Raw genomic sequence first — 23075 nt, forward strand, 5'->3', positions numbered from 1 at the left:
GTCATAGGCTAGTTGTGTAAATCCTGAGTCACGTTAGTGGCTCTCCACATCCTCACACTTCAGCTGCAGGATCAGAGAGCAGAGTCCCCCTAAAGTTCCAAACACTCACTACACGTTATCACTTAGTAAATGACATACATTTGGGATCTTTTCTCCATGATGGAGTGGCCACTATTTGATTTCAAAACACTTAAAGGCCTTGGCATTGGCAGAGTCCCAAATTCTTCTAAAGCAAGAGACAGGGCAGAAGCATCGAGAAGGAAGCTTTAGCTCTGCCCAGAAATCCCAATCCCACCATGAAGGTCAGACCTTTCTGTGTGTGTGAGGGACAGAGAGAGTTAAACTACCATCACCAAGGTCTTTACAAGTACCACGTCACATAGGAAATGATGTGGAAAAGCACCAGCTACAGAACGTATGAAGTCCCTTCCAGAGGAAACTTCCAGAGCAAGGCTGCAAGGCTTTTATTGCTGCACACTTAATGACAGAGAACAGACTTGGTCAATATGAGACACGACCATGTTCCACATTCTTCTGAAGGACTTGAAGGCTTGCCTTTCATTTCCCTCGGTATGGACCTTCAGCATCAGTTAGCTTTGCTGGATGCTTCGAGCAAATCTTTTGCTTCATTTATTTTGGATGCTAAGTAAGGAGATCCACCTGGGAGGACAAAGAGAAATGAATGATTAAGATTTATGTCATTACTGACATTTTTAAAAGTCAATACTGGAAAAAACAACAATTCAGGTATTTTCTCACACATATTTTTCCAGAGAAACTATACTATAGAATTACCAGAAATCAAAACAGCACAAATTAAACTTATTTAGTAAAGTATTAGAGGTGCCCAACAATCAAAATACATTTTATGAGAAAAAATTAAGTTATAAACACTTGAAAAACACTCACTGGTTGTATAGTTACCATATAGATGTTTGGCCAGAATATTTCCTAAAATTAAGTATATTATTAAGTAAACAAAATACCAGTTTCTCCATAGCTACATTTTAAAAGCAATAAATATTCATTACCTTTAAGAAAGAGGTAAATCCACCTAAGGGGGTCTTTTCATGTCTTATCATAATTTCAAAAAAATAAATGCATGCATAAAAGGCAAATGCATAATATCTAGTGGTATGATAAATGAACTAACAATAATCACAGTGATAATAAAAATAATGCTAGAAGAAATTCTCCCTGTTCTCTGAAATGATTCTAGTACAACATTTATAATGGATTCTTAGATTTACAATGTCCTCAAATAAAATAAAATCAGTTCTTTTTTAGAGTTCTTTGCAATGAATTCTTTCTAATGCAAACAGCAAACTGGGGTGAATTTCAATACAGAGTTGTCATAACCATAAACAATGCGTATCTGACATTCAAAAAACTACAAACTGTCAGGTCAAAGCTACTCCACAGCCCTAACTTCTGTTCTACAACACTGCCATTGCTTAATGCTTGAGCTAATGACCACATTGCAGTTCCCAGTCTCTGCTTCTATTTTGTAATATTCCCTTAAGTACAAACGATCTATGGCTGTTGAAAACATGGTAAAGTCTCAATAACTTCTAAGAAATCAAAAGCATTTAGACAGTATAGGTATAAACTATCCTGGCCTTAGGTCTTCTACTGTTACTACTCCACCACTTTACAAAGGAAAAGGCAAGCAGAGAAACAGATCAACACACAGGCTGCAGTAGAGCTGGAGAAGGCTATATTTAGCATTTGCCCTTGAGGATACCACTGACATTTTCATACTAAGATCTGACACACGAAAAACATTTAAGGAATATACCACACAGTGAGTACACAATGAGAATTACAAAGGAAGGTCATAACCCTTGTGGCTGTAAGCTGATTTCATGATTATCTCTAATAATGACCTTGGAACATTCAAGGCTCGTCTTTATCAGCTGCTTAAATGTTTGACTTAGCAAGGAGTTGCCAGGCATTTTGTGTGTTCTAAAAATATTAAAATATTAAGTGATCTTAGCTATAATCTTTAATTGAGCAATATGCGTTCTGATTATTTAAATTATAAGTCATTATAGGCTCATAATAGAAAACAGATAAACAAATCAAAAAAAGGGCCCATAAGAGTAAAAGTCTTATTAAACATTATATTTATTGATGGTAATTAATGTCATATAAAACAGTTTATTCAGAATACTCCTGAGTTCTCTGCTACTCCTCTGAAGTATGGAGACACCAGGCTTGAAACTTATGTACTAGGTAGAAAATTCACACTGGCTCTCATGACTCTTTTACCTGGAAGAGTCCCTAAGCCAACAGCTATAATTCCTATGTCCCCATCTAAGGTAGTTTAATTCAGAATGAGTTTTTATCAACTAGAGGCACTCTTATGTGGCCTATATAAAATATCTGCTTCTTGCCCCAAGTCCTGACTGATAGCAAGATATAGGATGCATAGCCTATAACTAACAGAAAAAAATACACTCTTTACCTTCCCAGTCCCTTTCAGTTTGGGGGGATGAGTCAGTCCCCTTGATTCTACTAATTAGGCACCTCTCCTTTCCTGATAATCTGTGTATGTTTGTACCTCCACTAAATATTGGTATTATTAGCTCTCTTGTTTAAGATGAACCCCTCTTCTGAAAACAAATAAGCAAGCTGAGAAAAGTACAACTACATCAATATAAAAGTACCAGACGGTTTCTAAGTCAGGCAGTTCTTCACTATAGACATCTTTTTTTTTTTTTTTTTTTTTTTTTTTTTTTTAATAATTTATTTATTTTTGAACATGAAATGCTTTTTTATAGCATGTTTCACAAGGGGAGGGGGTAAGAGGGGCCAGATGGTGGAAAAGTACAAAATCTTCTTGGCCTGTGCCTTGAAACATGTCATGGTCTATACGGTACACTGCCTTGAATTATGATCTACCTGCTGTTCTTCAGAAGATATGGTACACTGCTTGAGTTATGGTCTCCCTGCTATTCTTAAGATGATATGGTACACTGCTTTGAGTCTATCTGCAGTTGCTAAGCAGGATCTTGCAGTTGCCAAGCTTCAGAGGACATTGTGCAGGTGGGGAAAGGTAGGGGGTGAGGGTAAGGGCGAGGGTCCTGGCTTCTGGCATCTCCCCCTTCTCTGTTTAGTTAGAGAAGGCATCTTATGATCAATCCCAACTATGTGAATTTTGAATTTGGATGTCTAATTATGGGGGGTCTTAGACAAGTTCACAACCCCAAAACACTGCTGTGAGACGAGTCACATCGATGGTCGAAGGTTTTAGGCTGTCGACGATGGGCAACGTCAAGGGACTCCGATGTGGGTGAAAGGAGGGTGAGGGCCCTGTCTTAGGCCATGTAGGCTGCACCCACTCCCAGCACCACGCACTCCTTTTCGGCTGCATTGGGTGGGCCCCTGGGAAGTGGACCTACAATAATCCCGTCATTGGGCTAACTCACAGCCATCCTAGTCCCTTGTAAATGTTCAATTTACCAACCATTTGTCAGTTTGGGGTGTAATATTGTCATAAAGGAAGGCTCCCCAATGTTAGCGGCCATATCAAGGGGGGCCTTGGTTTAGGAAAAAGCCAATTTTTGTTGTGGTGATCAAGAGGCCAAGCTCTCTATCGAGAGAAACGGGGGCAAAGCCAGGCATACCAGGAACCCTTCTGGAGGGCGTGGAAGTCTAGCGGTCGACCGTAGGGGGGAGGCAGGGGAGCTGGCAGCTGTGTCAGTCTCCTGCAGAGTCACTTCTGGATCCTCTTCAATTTTCGGCTGATGGTAATGAACTTCAACCGTCTTCTTGATGGCAGCATCAACCTGGTTCCATGGATGACAGGTCGCGGGTTTTGATCTCTGTCTCGCTTAATCTTGATGTCCTGCGCACATCCTCTCAATGAGGGTCCGTCCAGAGGGGTCCGTGCCTCGAGCCCCACGTCTGGGTGCCACTTGACCCGACTGGCAGGCCCTAGTTATTCGTGGGGGCGAGGAGGACTGCAACCTGCTATTCTTCAGAAGATATGGTACACTGCTTGAGTTATGGTCTCCTTGCTATTCTTCAGATGATATGGTACACTGCTTTGAGTCTATCTGCAGTTTCCAAGCAGGATCTTGCAGTTGCCAAGCTTCAGGGAACCTTGTGCAGCTGGGAAAAGGTAGGGGGTGAGGGTAAGGGCGAGGATCCTGACTTCTGGCCCATCTGGATTAGAACTTCTAATGGCAGGCATCACGGGTGATTCATTTTTGCCTGGAAAGAAAAAAAGAAGGGGATTCTCAGGGAGATTTCTCTTCCCTGGATGTAAATTATTATTCATCGTATTTATGGTTGGGCCTGGCTTTGTGAGTGTATCTATTTTTTTCATTAATATTTATGGTAGCCGGTTAGCTGTGCCTTCTGTGGTATTGGACAGGCATATCAGTCCTCGGCTCCATAAGGGAACTGGGTCTGGGGCATTCCCTTTACGGGTATGAGGGTCCTTCCCCATATCTGTGGCAAAGTTTTGTTGGTCTTGGTGGTGCCCGAGGTCACCAACATGGTCAGCAAGAGATTTGCCATGAGCTTTCAGCTTAAGAGAGAGAAAAGTGAACAAGGCATGATGGAGAGTATTTCAGGGGGGCTCCTTCTGAGGGGGTACCGTTCCCCCTCTTTTATTTTTAAAGCCAATTTTTCAGAGTTCTTGTAAAATCAGGGCTGAAGCGCCAACAGTAGCTCCTTCTACACTCAGAGAGTCATGAAGACCTTATTTAAGGATATATAAATCTATATTTATAATCTTTTGTCAAAGGACTTTTATAGCACCACTGACAATTAATCAGACTATATGATATATCGATTGGAAATAGCTTTTTCAACTTTTTGTGAGATTACCTCTCTTCTGTCAATTAACTGTTGAGGAAGTTAGGGTTTACCTCTCTCTTGAGAATATTGATCAGAGATTTAAGTTCTTTTGTGGAGAGCTTAAAATAGGATCTTAGCCAATTTGCAACTCCTAGAAACTTTTGAAATTAATTTAAGATAAGTAAACTCCCTTTTTTAAAAAAATCCTTTATCTGTGTGGGTTTTTTATTGGGTATTATACGTATTTACCTTTCAATGTTATCTCCTTTCTCATTCTCCCCCAAGATCCTTTATCCCATACCCACTCCTCCTAATTTTTGTGATGGTGTGCTCCAAACATCCTCCCAGTCCCATCTCCCTGCTCTCGAATTCCCACAGAGTAGGGAATCCAAACTTTCGGGGACCTTGGCCCTCCACTTTCACTGAAGTCTAACAAGGACACCCTCAATTCCCTATACAGGTGTGTGAGTCCCTCCCTTTGTGTTCTCTGGTTTAGACTTTGGGAGTTCTGGTTGAAACTTTTGATACTCCTTCTAGAAAGGACCAACGAATTCATACTTTGGTCTTCCTTCTTCTATGTGAGTTTTATGTGGTCTGTATGTAGGTTCTTAGACATTGTGAGCTTTTGGTCTAATATCCACTTATCAATGAGTGCATACCAAGTATGTTCTTTTGAGATTGGGTCATCTCACTCAAGATGATATTTTCCAGCTCCATCCATTTGCCTAGGAATTTTGTGAACTGATTGTTCTTAATAGCTGAGTAGTATTCCATTGTATAAATGTACCACATTTTCTGCATCCATTCTTCTGTCGAAGGGCATCTGGGTTCTTTCCAACTTCTGGCTATTATAAATAAGGCTGCTATGAACATGGTGGAGCATGTGTCCCTGTTGTATGGTGAACACTATAGACATCTGATTGGGAAAGCGCACAGTGTAAATCTATCAGTTTGCTTTGCTTTTTCTATACAGACCAGACACTCATTATGCAACTCCACTCTCCTCAAATTCTGGAAAAGACATGTTTAATCTACGGTGATGAAAGCAGAGCTGTCATTGCTTCCTGGAAGGCTTGTAATGGATAGGAACAATACAGGCTGACCCTTTAGAGTGACGGATCTATGGCCTGCTAGGTCAAGGATTACATGGGTGGAAGTCTTTACCCAAACTCATCAAACTGCACATTTAAATGTCATATAGTACCATATATTACACTCGTATTTGATGTAGATGATCTGATATGGTTTATTTATTAAAAACATTAGCCCAGGAGATGTTGGCTAAAGGAAATATTGTTTTCAAATAATATATTTACATCAATAGAAAAAGAAAAGTGAGCTATGCTTTGCTAATTATCACAGGAAAACTGCTTTAAGGCAAATGAAGTAATAGAGATTTCCCCGTGTTTAAAATTTGTCAATAGGATAAAACAATGAGATCTAGACTTTGTACATGCCGAACACCTCAGGATCAGAGCATATAAAGAAAACCCTGACAGCACCAAAAGGGAAAACACATGCTTGTAATCACTGGGAAGTTTAAGGCACTTCTCTCAATAATTCATTGAATAATTAGAGAAAGAGAAAGAACATCAAAATAAATAACAGGATGAGCAAATGTGATTGAACTGATATACATAAAACATTCCACCTTACAAAGCACATTCAACTTTTAATCTGCAAAGTTGTAACACTTTCTGAAATTCGCCGAAGACTCAGCAAACTCAAAAAGTAAATAAATAAAAATCAGCAGTGTGAGTCACCCACTGTCTGCTCTGAGGATGAAGTGGAACTGGGACAAACAGGTTCCACCGGTCTCTGTCAGGCAGAAAAAGCCAGAGTGTTACCATTCTTAGTTCTTGTAAGAGAAGAGAGGTGGTTTGGGTCCACTACCTGCTGCCTATGCCGGGTGGGTCCAAGGTCCAGTAATGAATGCTTCAGGAGAGAGAACTCTTCCTCAAATGTTACAGCGCAATAAAACAGTCACTCGCAGATGATCCTCGGTGAAATAACTGTGCTTTATTCCATGTGGACAGGGACTATAGAAATATTGTGAAGTAGGGTGGGATTTAGGGATAGATGTTTCCCATTGGCTTACTTTGAGACATAAGTGATGCTCTATTTGAGTGGGAAGAACTCCAGGTGTTTTCCCTACATGACTGACTGTCATGGTCCTCTCTGTAGGGTGTCATGGTTATGTGTTCCAGAGCAGGTAGAAGTAGGCAGGGATGGCTCCACTCCTACTTTTCTCAATTCTGAAATTCATGGGGTCTGAGCTCACTCAACCTTACCATTTCTTCCTTCTGCTGGCATAGTCCACTTGCTCCACAAATGTGTTCTGCTGATAGTGACCAGCTAAGTTTAGAAACCAAGAATGTTTTCAAAATGTTATAGATCATGTCTGGTATATATTTCAATTTTCTAGTCAATTCATTTGTTGTATTTTACAAAAGACACTAGGGCTAGAGAGAGAGCTCAGAGATGAAGAACACTGTTGCCCTTCCTGAGCTTAGGTCCGGAAGCCTACATCCCTAGCTGTCTGATAGCCTGTCAGCTCGGGCTCCACGAGCTCTAATGCCTCTGGGTGCTCTGTAGACCTCTCACTCACATGCACATACCTATATGCAGACTCAAGCACCTGCACACAGTTACAAAAATAAAACACTTTTAAAAATCACCAGAGGTCAAGGGAAAAATGCAAGTCATGTACAATACAGTGTTGGGACTGACACACAAATCTACATTAGTAGAATTATGATAGAAACCAACAACACACATAGAGGATCTTAATGTTTAGAAATAATTCACATATAATATAAAATGACACAAAATAAGTTAGCATTCAAGAGAGATTCAACAAATTCAAAGTTCAGTTTCTTTTAAAACAAGAAGGAAGAAGAAGAGGAGGAGGAGGAGGAGGAGGAAGAAGAGGAAGAGGAAAAGGAAGAAGAGGAGGAGGAGGAGGAGGAGGAAAGGACCTGTGACATAGCACAGCAGGCAAAGGCACTTGCCCAGAGCTTGTGCTCTATCCTCAGGACACAGATGGTAGAAAGAGAAACTTGATTTCCACACATGTGCCACATCAACAGTGACCCATGCTTAGTCCTCCCCCTAACCCCCCCCCACTCACATGCTAACAAAAAAAACAAAAAAAAAAAACCAAATTACTTTCGTGTTAAAGTGAAAAATTTACTGAAATTTTTAAAAGAAAAAATAAAATAAAAAAAATGAAAAATGTGGCTTATCACAATCAATTAAAAGAAAATCTGAAAAATCAAAAGTATCATATTTACTTAAGGAACTGAATCTGTAATTAAATTACCAGCTAGAATTTTATCAACAAATCCCAGCTCCAGCAAAAAACCAACCAAAGTAAACAAAATGACAAACAGGAGAACATATTTCATCATTTTCTATGCCTAGAATGACTGCTGATAAGAAACTATGATGGAGATATCACAAGAAAGGAAACTATAGCCCAGTATCTCTCACCAATGTAGATTAAAAACACCATGCTCACTTCTCCAGTCAGACTGAATATCACAACCTAGCTTGGATCAGAAGAGCAACGTTGGCTTTCATGGACATTCACAATTTAAACAATGTAATTCAATGCATTAACAGATAAAAAAAAAAAAGCACACATCTCACATATACATCACAGAAGACACAGACAATTCAAAACTTTTAATTAATTAAGAATAGAGGAGAGTGTGTTTGTGTGCTGAGGCCATTAGAAACACAGCCCGTAGTGAAATCCTGAGAACTCGGTCTCTGAGGTGAGGACAAGAAAAGGGACAGTAGCCATCTCTGCTGTCATCTAACACCACATGAGAGACTCTTGCCATTGTAGCCTTTTTCTCCCTGACAGAGAAGGAATAAAGACTAGGAAGAAAGGTCACTGTTTACAAATGACACCACTTATTCTGCAGATCATTGATCTAAGTACAGATCACTGAAGTCATAAATAAATCCAACCAGTTGATGGACAGAATATAAAAATATTTAAAAGTCAATATTTCTGTATCTTAGCAATAAATAACCTTATAATAATTTCTGAAACGATTTATAGCAGGAAAAAAAACCCTGCAATACTAGGATGGAGAGATGGCTCATAAGTTAAGAGCACGTGTTGCTTTTCGAGAAGACCCAAGTTCAGGTTCTAGCACGACAGAAAGGCGTTCACAGCCCTCTATAACTGCAGACTCATGTGCATATAGCCTCACGCAGACATAAACACCTACACATACTTAAAAACAATAAACATCCATCTTTACCCAGGGCCTAGGGCTGTAGTTCAGTGGGACAGGACCAATGCACATGCAAAGCCATGGGCTCAATCTCAACACCTTAAAAAAAACCAAGTAACAAGCAAAGCAAACCCAATACCTGGCAATAAGTATGGTAAATCACATATGACTAAAACACAGGCACTGTAAAACTGAAACAAAGATGATCTAAACAATGTTCCTGCTAAGTCAATGATAACGAAGCTACAGTCCGTCAAACCACAGAGAATAGGTATAGAGAAAAGACTAGAGCAGTGGTTCTCAACCAGAGGGTCATAACCCCTTCAATGGCCCTTTCACAGGAGTCACTTAAAACCATCTATAAAACACAGATATTTACATTATGATTCAGAACAGTAGTAAAGTTATAACTATGATGTAGCAATGAAAGTAATTTTGTGTGTTTTATAGGTGACTCCTATGAAAGTAATGTTGAGGTCACCACAACCTGAGGAACTGTATTAGAGAGTCACAGTGTTAGGAAGGTTGGGAACTGGACTAGAGGGAAGAAATAGATCTCATTAGGAAAGAGAAATAGAAGAGATAGATATGGACGTCGGGGGGGTCGGGGCTGGAATGGGAGGCTCAAGTGGGGGGGCAGTGGGAGAGTCATTAAAATTAAGGGACATTGGTGGGGTAGTTCGGAAGAAACTTCACATACATATATGAAGGAAGTCTAACTGAAACAGCCAAATCAATCACTAATGGGGAGACCAAGCCCCAGCCGGCTATCTCTTGCCACCAAATGAAGCTTCAAGTACCAGGATTGGGTTACATCTAATTGAGTAGTTGGCCAAGCTGACCTCATCAAGAATCCACAAGAAGCTGGGCAGTGGTGGTGCATGTCTTTAATCCCAGCACTTGGGAGGCAGAGGCAGGCGGATTTCTGAGTTCAAGGCCAGCCTGGTCTACAGAGTGAGTTCCAGAACAGCCAGGGCTACACAGAAAAATCCTGTCTCAGAAAAAAAAAAAAGAAAAAAAAAAGAAGAAGGAAGGAAGGAAGGAAGGAAGGAAGGAAGGACGGAAGGAAGGAAGGAAGGAAGGAAGGAAGGAAGGAAGGAAGGAAGGAACAAAGAAGGATCCAAAAGCAACCTAGGCTATTGCTAAGACTATAGGCTGCTCTCTACAAATTGACAGAAAGGCCCCACTACAGTTTGGTGCTTTGTTTTCTTTTTGAGTGTTGGTTTATTTTGTTTTGTTTTTGTTTTGGGTTTTTGATTCTTGAGGAAGAACTTAAAGTTAGGTGGGTATGGAAGGGGAGGGAAGGAATATGATCAAAACATATGTAAATTTAATACTTATTTTTAATAATAATAATAATAATAATAATAATAATAATAATAATGATAGAAATGGTCTACCTTGTTAATGAACAGAAAAAAAATCAATACTGGAAAGACACCAATTCTCCCCAAACATAATGTTCATTTGGAGACTTTTAACCTCCAAGCTAGAAGATTTGTGTGTGAATAAACACCCATGCAAACTGCTGATTTGTTTTGCTTTGTGTTTTTGTTCTCTGGTTTTGGTTGTTTTGTGGTTTAGAACAGGATGGCCTTAAGAACCTAACAGTGATCCTCTTGACTACCTTGGGAGTTCAGTGATTCATGACAAGCACCAGCATGTCTGGATTTGGTAATTCTTAAATGTTAAAACAAAAAATGGACAAAATAGCCCAAGACATTAAATAAGAAAACTCATGAAATACTTTCACTATTAGAATAAAAGCTCTTTATAAGTTGTAGCTACACAGTCAACATAGTATGGCACAGTGTAAAACCAACTGGTGAAAGGAGACAAAGTGCACATGTATCTGATTATTTATTTATTACAGTCTACACTACAGGTCAATGGAGAAATAGTACCTTTTTAATAAGCAGTACTGTGGTACTTGGGTCAGAGGCAACAAGCTGCAGGATATTTGATCACACTGAGATTGTGTTGTTTAATGAAAAAAAAAAAAAACCCTGTTTCTAGTTGTGGTATGGCTTAGCCCTAACACACACCTTTAATCTAAGAGTTTTCTGGTTATTGTAAACAGGATTAAATAAAATCAATTATAGGTCGAAAGGTGCAGCAAGCAACCAGTTGACAGGGAGTGAAGACAGGAAAAAAAATCACAGTAAGAGAAAGTCAGGAGGATGGATAGAGAGATGGACAGGAAATAGAAGGGAGGGACATTCAGTTTTTGAGATCACATGGTGAAAGAGAACTTCCTTTTGGGATGTCAGCTGTAGAGGAAGGTCAGCTGGGTGCTTCTCTGTCTCTCTGAGCAGAGACAGAGACGCTTGTAGCAGGCTTGTATCCTAGCATTTGGCTCCCTAGTCTTTATTGGCAAAATAGAACATTTGAGATTTTGTTAAAAACAGCATCATAGCCTTGGGATTTTCATGACCTTGAAAGAGGCAAACGTTTCTTTTTTCTTTTTTTCTTCTTTTTTCTTTTTTTTTGGTTTTTCGAGACAGGGTTTCTCTGTATAGCCCTGGCTGTCCTGGAACTCATTCTGTAGACCAGGCTGGCCTCGAACTCAGAAATCCGCCTGCCTCTGCCTCCCAAGTGCTGGGATTAAAGGCGTGCACCACCACTGGCCAGCTTAAGGCAAACATTTCTTAAAACAAAAAGTAACCCATTGAAAATGAAACCTTCAAACTGGGCCATTTTAAAACTAAAGATTTCTTTTCGTGAATGAACATCACTGAGAGTATAGAAAAGCAAGCTGCAGAGAAGAGATGTTTGCAATCCAAGGACTCTTACCTGGAACATTCATATGTTGTTCCCAAATGTCAATGGTCAAAGATAAGCAGGGTGTGCACAGTGGTGCACGCCTGTGATCCTGGCACTGGGAGGAGGACCAAGAGGTCATCCTCGGGTACATAAGGAGTTTGAGGCCATTTCTTAATCGAGGTATTGATTACATTGCTGGGTCCACTCTAATAACTTACTGATTTATATACTTTCATGGATGTGTACTTCGTTTTAAAATTTATGTTGACACTGTGTGGTCTGATGACATTTCAGACTAATTTCCTCCCATAATAATACTGGTTACTTTTTTCTTATTTTATTCAAATCCATAATCTGATCCCTGCTCTTCTTTCTTACTGAGAACACTGAAATCATTTCCTTCTGACTAATCTTGTAAAGCTTGAGCCTGGCTACCATTAGAAAATAAATTCCTTGGGAAGTAACCATGTCTATTTTTTTTTCATTTTTTGTTTTAATGGGGTATTTATTTACATTTTAAATGTTATCCCCTTTTCCCGGTTTCCCCCTAAAACCCCCTATCTTATCCCCTTTCCCCCTGCATCTATGAGGGTGTTCACCCACCCACCCACCCAATCCTGCCTCCCTTCCCTGGCATTCCCCTACACTGGGGCATGGAGCCTTCATAGGACCAAGGGCGTCTCCTGCCATTGATGCCCAACAAGGCCATTATCAGCTACATATGCAGCTGGAGCCGTGGGTCCCTCCATGTGTACTCTTTGGTCGATGGTTTAGTCCCTGGGAGCTCTGGGGGGTGGGGGTGGGGTTAGTTGGTTGATATTGTTGGGAAGTAACCATGTCTTAGGTCTCTCTGTGTTACTCATACCACTGGGTGAAGGGACAACTCTTTGCTGGAAGGAATGAAAGCAGAGATACTATCATTACTTGTGTTACACAGAAACCCCTCCCCCAGACACAAAAGGTAGGTGAAAAGTGTGTAATGTAATGCAATTCTCATGATAAGTGCAGCCAACGAAGTAGAAATGATGAAAAGAGTGCAGTTTTGGCACATGGTTCCCTGATCTGATAAGGGATACCCCCAAAATGCAGAGCTGATACCATACCCAATGGCGAAAGACTAGAGTTTTTCCCTAAGATCAAATTAAAAACAAGTATGTCCATTTTTTAAAAATCAATTGTATTTAACATTTTACTGGGGCATTTGGTAAGCAAAAGAAACAAAAGACACCAGAGAAGAAAGAGTTCAAAATCTCTATAAAGGGATGATATGATCTTATATATGAATAACCATGAGGACAACACTCAAAAAGTATTAGAATTAATGACTTCAAGGTTGTAGAATATATGCCCAACACACAAAAATCATTGCATTTCTATACATTTTGCACTGAATAACCCCCAAAACAAAACCAAGACAATAACCCCATTTGCAACATCAAAGAGAATAGGAAATTAGAATCACAAAACATAGACGTGATTGCAGAATATTTAAATGTACGAGAAAACACCCCACACCATGATCAGACCACTTAACACTATTACAACAGCAACACTCCTCAAATTGCTCTACAGATTCAGATAATTCCCATCAAAACTCCTTTGTAGAAACTGAAAAGCTGATAGTATGACTCACCCAGAATTGAAAGGTACCCAGAATAGCCCAAACAATCCTGCAACATAAGAATAAGTCGGCTAACACTGCACAACGTGAACCTCTTTCAAAGCAATTACAATCAAGGCTTAGTTGTACTGGCACAAGGACATGATCAATGGAATAAAACTGAAAAGTTGGAAGTGTGGGTCTGTTTGGTCTGCTTTCTACTGCTGGGATAAAACACCATGGCGGAAGCAATGCAGGGAGAAACAGGTTTATTTACTTTAAACATCACATCACATTCATAGTTCAAGATAGGGACTCCAGCAAAGCAGGAACCTGGAGACAAGAGGTGGAGCAAGCCAGAGAGCACCTTTGCTTACTGGCTTGCCCAGCTTGTTTCTATAGCACCTAAAACTCACTCAGGAGAGCAGGCTGGCCTGGCCTGCCTCTGTGTCTGCTGGGATTAAAGGTGTGTGCCACCACAGCTGACACAGATTCCCATGTGTGTGTCTGGGTCCTAAACTGAAGTACTCAGTTTAGCTGGTTTTCTTAAATGTCTTCCTGACTCAGCTTCCACTACACTATTTTCTCCAACCATCTCTTACTGATCTTTCCTTTTCTAATTTATAAACATTCTTGAATTCAGAGCTAAACCAGAAAAAGTGTATTTCCAGCATCAACTGAGAGTAATTGACTATCTCAGATTCATCTGCTCCTCTCCTTCCTCAAGTAGCTCATTGTAAGTATTTCCATGTAGATTTCTAAACCAGCCTTCCAAACTACTAGTCAATTCACCTGCCTGTCAGATGCTTCAAAAGTGAATTCTTTAACTTCTGCTTTCAGTAACGATGGAACAGCTTGTTAGAGACTATTGTTCACATTGAAATAAGACAAAATTAAAGACAAAATGAACCCCCCCCCAATAAAAATCAAAACAATAAACTCCTTCCTGTTTCTTAACACGAGTCTCCGTGCCCAAAGGTTCTGGAAGAGACACGAGGAAGTTGAAGAGATTATGATGGTATTGTGACATTTACTGTCTCCTCTCTTGGGCTATTTGCTTGTTCTTGGTGTGGGAAAGAGGTTAAAACACAGGCAAATGTTCAAGAACAGGACTTCTCACTACCCCAGGGTATAGAAAGACAAAAGCTAACTGCAGTATAATATTAAGGCCTTAGGAGCCAATGGGGTGAGGAGGGGGGCAGGGTTGAAACAGAAATCTCATGACTTAAGTTTTCTCTCCAAATATGACTAACTTTTGAACTTGAACATGACAGAGGACAAAGGAACAAAAGAGAAAGATTTAGAAAGAAACAAGGAGCTTTAGTTTCTAAACATTTCAGATGACCAGAGGAACAAACAGTGACAGAGGTCAGAACCAGTTCTAATGAACACTCTTCAACCTGGGTTGGAAACTTTAGAGTGGGTCTCAGACAGCATTCAGCACCAGACTCTCTAGAGAGCTTGGTAAAACAGATTGCTGGCCCTGTCCAGTTTCTGATTCTGTAGGTCTAAGGGAAACCTAAATATTTGCTGCTAAGTCCCCAGACTCCATCTTGAGAAATAACCCACAATGAAATACATAATCACTTGCCTCATCTGGAATGCTCACTGAGCAGTACTTTCCAAAGACCAGCAAATGATGTTACAAAATCATACTTGAGCATAAAAATCCATTCAGAGTTCATGATAGTCCAGTACATTTTATATAATGAACTTTGAAAATTCATTGATATTGTATTAGATCCAAATGCTACTGGTCTTAAAAGCCCACCACTGCTGAATTCTGGTACAGCAGTAACAGAGAGTCTCCTCGGGCATCCTTTTCCAAATACCTGTGTGTAAAGTCATATTTTCTTTGCATACTTAAACAAAACTGCATATCATACCAGAATGAATACAGAGGCTGGTGCAAGTATGTAGGGTTTTTTCCACAAGCATGTACATTTTTCCACTATGTTGTGGAAAAAAAATAAAAACAACATTTTATAAGAATTATATTACTTCTATTAGTACCCATTTAAAAATAATTAAATACATAAGTTGAGACTGAAGAGAAACTAATTTCATGAGTGGTTCTGTAAAGCACTAAAACACCTGGGTTTCACAGCAAGCATCACAAAACCAAATGGGGCGTCTCCTATAGAGCCTACAATGTTTACATACCTTTACCTCATTTTCTTTCACCGTCTCAAGAACACTATTTTTTCTCCCCATATCTTCTCCTGAGAAACTCAAACGGAAGGACAAACCCACTCTAACAGAAGCAAAAACAGTACAAGAAAATACAAGGCACATGACACAAACACCACCATGCCAAGCCCAACCGACCAACTCCCTATTAAGGACCCTGAAACTAAAGACATAGTGAAAATGCCTGAGAAAAAAAATCCAGAAGCTCACTTTTAAAAGAATTAACGATCATATAGAAGAATAAATGGTGAAAAAATTAAGAAAATTTATCCAATATCTTGACAAGTCTATAAAGTGAACAAAACGGTAAGTAAAAACTTAGCAGAGTGAACTGCTGAAAAGGAGCCAAACAACTATTTGAACTGAATGAAGAGGAAGGTTAGGTCTTAAGAAACCCAGGACAAGCTCGGTGCCTATTTAACATATCAAAGCAGACTCTGGCACCTGGCTCTCTCAGCACAGCCAATACCTACCTGGTACACAGCCTTGGCTCCCCTCAGCACTTCTCAGTCCACCCTCTACCCTGAACCTCTTCGCTGCCCTTCCCCAGCTTTTCTGAGTCCTGTAATATCATCACCTCAGCCATCTGACTACATGTCTTCTCAGTCTCTTGGTCTCCTGGCTCACTCCTAGCCTCTTGGCTCCTGGTCTCTTCTCTTCCCTCTCTCACCTCTCTTTTTCTTCCTTTCTTACTCTCACCTTCTCTCCCTTATCATGGCCCTGACTCTTTGAGACACCTCTGGCTCTGCTCTCTCTCATATATACCATAAACCTCTTCCTCACCCATACTGGGGAACAATCATGTTTACATTTTTTTCATTCAATGATTAATCAAGTGAAAACCATAAAAGATACCATTAGTAATAGCAAGACTATTCAGAAGAACAAAGTTTGATGGTAGGTGACTGAGTCAACACAATAATGCAGACACATGTAAGGGGAAAATGAAGGAGCATAATTGATATTTTCAAGAAATCGGTGACACATTGAAAAGGTTAGACTTGAAAATTCATGGTATAGAAGGAAGAGAGAGCGGTAAAATAAAATGGAGTAGACAGACTACTTAATGAAACTATAGCAGAAAACTCTCCAAACTTAGAGGAAAGAAGTACATATCCAAACACATGAGATCTACAGAGCTCCATGTTAAAAATATAAAGTAAAGGAAAAAATCGTAAAAGCATCATGAGAAAGACATTGACTCATACGCAAAGGCAGAAATATCAGAATCACCCCAGACTCTCCATCAGCAGCAATAAAAGCCAGAAGAGCTTGGAATGAAACATTTCAAACTCTAAAAATAAACAACTAGAGACCCAAGAATGCTATACCCTGCAAAACTATCTTTCCATTTGATGTGTACTAAAGATTTATTAAGACAAACACAAATTAAGCCAATTAAAGACAGGAGTCACCACTGAAGAAAATTCTTAATGGAATATTTTACAGGGAGGAAGAAGGAGGATAGTCCCCTTTAGGAAAACAGGAAAGCTTAAACTTGATGAAAGTAAATGAAAAACATAGTAGAGCCGGAAAGAACACATCTGACACAGCAATCCAGCAAACCTGAGAACTAATATGGGAGAAGAAAAAAAAAACAAATATACACTAAAAATCAATTGGACTTATTTTGATATATACAAAATATTCCCAATAGATAGGAAATAGGCATCTTTCTCAACAGCTCTCTCAACAGTTCTCTATTTAAAAAACAGAAAACATCAAGATAATCCCTTAAGTCCTATTGAAGCACAGTGGAATAAAAGTAGAAATTAACAAGAAGAAAAACTATAGAAACTATAAAAATATTTATAAAATAAACAAAACATTTTTAAATGAACAGTTTGGCATTCAAGAAATCAGAGAGGAAATTAAAAAGTTCCTAGAGACAAGAAAGAATACAACCTCTCAGATCTCTGGGACACGGCCAAGGTAATCAAGGCAAGTTTAAAGCTGTAAGTTAAAAAGTCTGAGAGATAGTTCACATGTGCAAGCACCTTGAGTTCTCAAATAAACAACCCAAATAATGAATCTCAGCAATTAGCTAACCCTGAACCTATTAGATGGCAAGAAATAAGAGATTAGGTAAGAAATCCATGAAACAGAGACTAAAAAGAACAGTGTACTGAATCAACCTAAGAGTTGGTTATTTGGGGCTGGAGAGATGGCTCAGTGGTTAAGAGCACTGACTGTACTTCCACAGGTTCTGAGTTCAAATCCCAGCAACCACACGGTGGCTCACAACCATCTGTGATGAGATCTGATGCCCTCTTCTGGTGTGTCTGAAGACAGCTACAGTGTACTCATATATAATAAATAAATAAATCTTAAAAAAAAAAGAGTTGGTTATTTGAAAAAGTTAGTAAGACTGACAAATTCTTAGGTAATCTATAAAAAGAGGGAGAAGATATAAACTAACAGACTAGAGACCAAGGGGTGTCTTTACAACAGACGCCAATGAAATACAGATGATCAGAGAACATTTTCAAAATGTATACTCTAAACAGCAGGGACATTTAGAAGGAATAGAAGAATTTCTAAAAGCATACCTACCAGAGTGAATGCCAGAAGACATAAATAAAGAGACCAATCAAAAGCAATCAGAAGATCTAAGCTGCAAACAAATGTCTCCCTCAAAGAAAAGCCAGATGTGTTCAATGCTGAATTCTATCAATTTTGAAGGAAGATCTCATACCAATTGTTACTAACTTGTTCCACAAAATAGAAAACAAAGGAACACTACCAAATGCACTCTATAAAGCCAAAATTATTCTGATACAAAAACCATATAAAGATGTAACAATATAACTACAGTCTTTGATGAAGTCAAATGCAAAAATCCCCAACAAATATTTGCAACGTGATTCAGGAACGTATGACGACAATACATTTTGAACAAATGGACCTCTTCACAGATAGACAAGGTTGGTCAACATAAGCAACTTACTTTACTCTTTGAGACATGGGCTGGCCAATGCATGCTGGCGATTGCCCTGTGTTTGCCTCCCCAGCACTAGGAGCACAGACAGATATGCCCGGCTTTCAACACACATGCTGAAGTTCTGAATCAAGTCCTCATGCTGCACAGTAATTAATTTACCGACTGAGCCACCTTTTTAGCCCATTAAACATGTTCTTTTTAGTCTCTCACTATTTATTTTTTAAGTGTATTATAAAATTATCTGTTCACAAAAAAAAATTTCAGCCTTAAACCAAAATAGGGCAATTACAATAAAGACAAAAAAAAAAAAGAGAGAGAACCCCTGTGTGATGGGGGAAGAGGACGGTAGTCTATTTCACAGATTATAAAAGAAAATCAGCTGGCCATAGTGATGTACACCATTAATCCCAGCACTCAGGAGGCAGACACAGGGTCTACCAGTTTGAGAATAGTATGGCTTATATAAATAATGAGATCTAGACCAGCCAGTAGGACCTTGTCAGAAATCAAAAACAAAAAATAAGAATCAAACTAGCTAGGCATTGGTTTTCCTTAGAGAATTCATATGACTAGTGACCACACATCTCTCTTTCTGATGTTTATACATGTTTAAATATAAGATACTGTAGTAAGTTGTAATTGTATCCTAGAACTTCATGTCAAAATTGGCTTTTTAGGAGAGTAATTAAAATCCATTCAATAACACAATGACCATATATTTTAAACCCGATATATTAATTTTGATTTTACACATTTAAAAGTATGAGACTATTGACTCTTTATTGAAAGGGATATAAATATAGAAGAATTGGGGATCTCTCCCGTGTAAGCAGGCATAGTCCACACATATAAATAAGAGCTATACAGTAGGTGGAGCCGTCTACCTCACTGAGACCAGGAACACCTCGATTCCAAGTCTTTAAACAGAATTAACAGGCCATTTTTCCCCCAAGATAAAAATGCTTGATTTTGAGAGACAACATCAATTCCATTAGTGTCCCCTGGACTCTTGGATGATGAAGACAAAGCCCAGTGCATGAGGTCTACCTCTAACCCAGAACTGCTGCTTTACTACACAACACAAAGCCCTGCGTATTTGGAGATCCAAGTGTGTATGTTTTATTTATATCTACATTATGTTTTACACACACACACACACACACCACTCAGGAAAATGCTAAGAAATACCATTTAGACAACCTGTAACAAATCTCTGCAGTCAGGCTGGAGATGTACCTCAACTGCTGATGTGTTTTCTAGCATACAGGAAGCCCTGGTTTGGATCCTTAGCACCTCAGTAACCAGGTGAGGTAGGAGGATAAAGTTCATGGCCATCTTCAGCTACGTGACAGGTTTGAGGCCAGAGAGGAAGGAAAGCTTGCAGCCTACTGTTTTCAAATTTGCCTCATCTATCTGTCTTCTCTCTTGGATGTTCATCAGGCATTATATCAAACTACTGACTTTATAATGAATAATTCCTTTTTTCAGCAGTTAAAAAAAGTTGACAAACCAAGACATTAGCCTTAAATCATCAGATCAAAGACCAGAGATAGTTTTTTACAGCAGTAATCTTCTAGCTCACTATACTGAAGAAGTAAACTGTACTTTTTACTCAAACACACCTGAATGCTCATTTCAAACTAGTTATAAAAGCATTATTTTCATTCACTTCCTGGAGTCCTTTTCTTTGCACAACATGATAGGGAAGTATGTAAGAAGTTACGGCTCGCTCGCACACGTGCTGCTCCAAGTTTACCCCACCAGCTGGTAACAAGCAAACAAAGAAGTTTCTATGGGCAGAGTTGGGAGAGCACAGCCACAGATCTCCACACTAGGAGAGGTTAGTATCTGTAAGAGCTTACAACACCTGACGCTAATCACACCAGAACAACTGTGGTAGAGAAACAGAAAAGAAGGGGACAGAACTGATCTGCTCATTGCCATACTTGGCAATATTCCTAGCTTTGTCTTTCCAAGGTCAATGAAACATTCTTATTTAAAAAACTGTTACTTTCCCAAAGATAATTTTTAGATTTATGAGGCAGGATTCCAACTTCATCATACATAGTAGGTACCAATATTTCCTTAGATCTTTGCTGTGTTTCTTCCCAAATGCGACTTACTCTATTTTCCTGTGAAAAGATGCTCAGACAAAGGCAGCTCAGAGGAAGAAAGGGTTTCATACAACAGTTCAAGGGCTGTTATGGCACAAGTCACCATGAATACTACATGAATGCAATGTTCAGCCAGGTTCTATATCTTCTACAACCTAGAATTCCTTACTTAGGGAATGGAGCCATCCACAGTGGTAACAGCCTACAGATCCATGACATTCTAGATTCTGTCAAGTTGACAACACTGACCATCATAGTTAGTTCATGGATAGAATTTAGGAAGTCTATGAACGTTGGAAACTGCAAATGTTTCAAATTGAATGGATGAGCAATTCTCTGAGGGATAATAATCCACAGTGTTAATACACTCTTAAATGGTAAAAAAAAAAAAAAAAAGTGAAAAGACAGAGAGATACTTAAATGTGTGATCTGAAGAGAAATACCGAGGAGAGTTCCTTCCTTAAATAAATAGGTATAAAATATGAGTCCATTAAGTTCCATAAACAGAAAGGACTTCAGACTGACTCTCTTGGTTTTATATATGATAAACCTAAACTTTGGAGACATGAAGGTAATGTTGAGGCTAGCTTCCTGCCAGCATGCTTGTCCTCTCTCACTAGGCTGTGCAGACAAAACCCGACAGGAAGGACCTGGTACGCTTACTGGCAGCAAGTCCCACATCTGATAAGTATACTAGCTAAGAAAAGAATCCAGTCATTATATTGGGTACTACTGGGTCCGAACACATGAAGACATTTTAATTTTTATGTAAAACAACACACTCTCTTGGATACATTTTAGAATTTGCCTCTTTCATGGTAGAGACAACCAACAACTTGTCAATCATCTGACAGACAGGAGTGCTTAATAAGATTGCAATCAATCCCACCCAAGAGCATACACTTGATCCAGCAAGGGCAGAGGACACTGAGGAGAAAAGGGACTTCAAGGAGGCACTTAAACACATTTCTTGCTCAGTCAATTACACCGAAAGTACACAATAAAGAGCAAATTAGTTGAGTGGATCTTTCAGTAACTGCTGAAGCTGTTTAAAATTTTTAAGCAAAACCTCTTTTCAAAGTTTATTCTCTTGTTTATTCACACCAAAGAACAGTGAGTACAAAACTCAAAAAGGATAATGTTCAGTGAAAAGAACTTTTATAGTAAGTAATTAAGTTGAGAAAGCTGGAAAAAAATGCTTTATTTTGGTGTCAAGATGAATAGGAATCTGAAATTTGTTTTTAATTTTTTCCAAAATAATTACAAAACGGAAAGTCTATAAATAAGAATTTAAGAAAGCCTTCACTTTCCTGCCCCGCTTTGACTTCTGAAATACAGTGCGACTTTCTGCCAGCTGTTCTTTTAAAGCAGAAACAGTAATGACCATATGGGGCTTTCTCTACCAAGCAGCTGTAGTGTAGTTAAAGTTATAATAATTGTCTTTCTGTAAGATAAATTTACATTAAAAACATGGCCAGCAGAAATAAATAGCTAAGCTTCAGAGTCTTCTTATACAAAATTTAAAAATTCACAACCGTCTATGACAAATTACAGATATGTAGATGAAATCTCTAAATCTTGTCCTTTGATCTTTAGGATTTAGTAGATATAACAGAAGATGCACAAATCAGTTTGCCCCACCCCCATGGCCCCGTAGCTCATAGTTTCCTTCTTGATCACAATGTGGTAACATCTGTGAGTTCAGATACTCATCCCTAAAGCCAGAGACTAAGTTCTTAAAAGTTCAAATCCACTATTTCCATTGGCCATCCAACTCTGAACCACAAGCCCACTGCTGTACTAGGAAAATCTCAACACATGACACCTTACTGGCCCTTCAGCTATGCATCACTTATGTGAGTTTGAGTAAAATGAAAGGAACTCACAGCACATCTGACCACTCCATGGAAATGGAGCTGCTACCTACCTTTGTCTGGATGGTTTAAAATCATAATTCTCTTGTGTGCTGTTCTAATCTTGGCCTTGCCAGCAGATGGGCTGTAAAAAAAAATTAATAGAGAGTGCAAAATGCAGATTATAAATTAATGATTTATATGGGCTACAAGAAATTAAAAACTAATGAGAATTTCACCATCTTGTGGACAAATACAAAATTACAAGCTTTATGCTTAATCCCACTAACCATCAAAATAAACCATCGTGACAATGTTGTATTTTCCTTCAGTCCTTTATAATGTCAATCTTCATTCTTGGGTTTGGAAAGTAAGTCAATAAAAGACAGATTGGAGATTTAGCTCCATCACAGAACCCTGACTAACAAGCACAAGAAAGACACCGGGTTTAGGGGTCTGAACAACACCACACCCAACAAGCACCCCACATACACAGGCCAGGAGAGTCGCAGAGTGCACACTATGAGGATTGCAAGCCTATGCTTCTCAAGTCAT

At 39.1% G+C, this 23075-nt stretch overlaps 1 protein-coding gene across 1 annotated transcript in view; it reads right to left on the reverse strand.

The window, feature by feature from the left end:
• Window positions 1-407: 407 nt before the first annotated feature.
• Dnajc15 (DnaJ heat shock protein family (Hsp40) member C15) overlaps window positions 408-23075 on the reverse strand; it is a 58031-nt gene continuing 35363 nt past the window's right edge. The window contains exons 5-6 of the mRNA XM_028752708.1: window positions 22595-22665; window positions 408-660 (exon numbers count right to left, since the gene is read on the reverse strand). Of these exons, the coding sequence (XP_028608541.1) occupies window positions 587-660; window positions 22595-22665 (145 nt within the window). The 3' untranslated portion in view covers window positions 408-586. The remainder of the gene's footprint in view (window positions 661-22594; window positions 22666-23075) is intronic.

Source organism: Grammomys surdaster, unplaced genomic scaffold (genome assembly GCF_004785775.1).
Source record: "Grammomys surdaster isolate TR1022 unplaced genomic scaffold, NIH_TR_1.0 125934, whole genome shotgun sequence".
NCBI lineage: Eukaryota > Metazoa > Chordata > Mammalia > Rodentia > Muridae > Grammomys > Grammomys surdaster.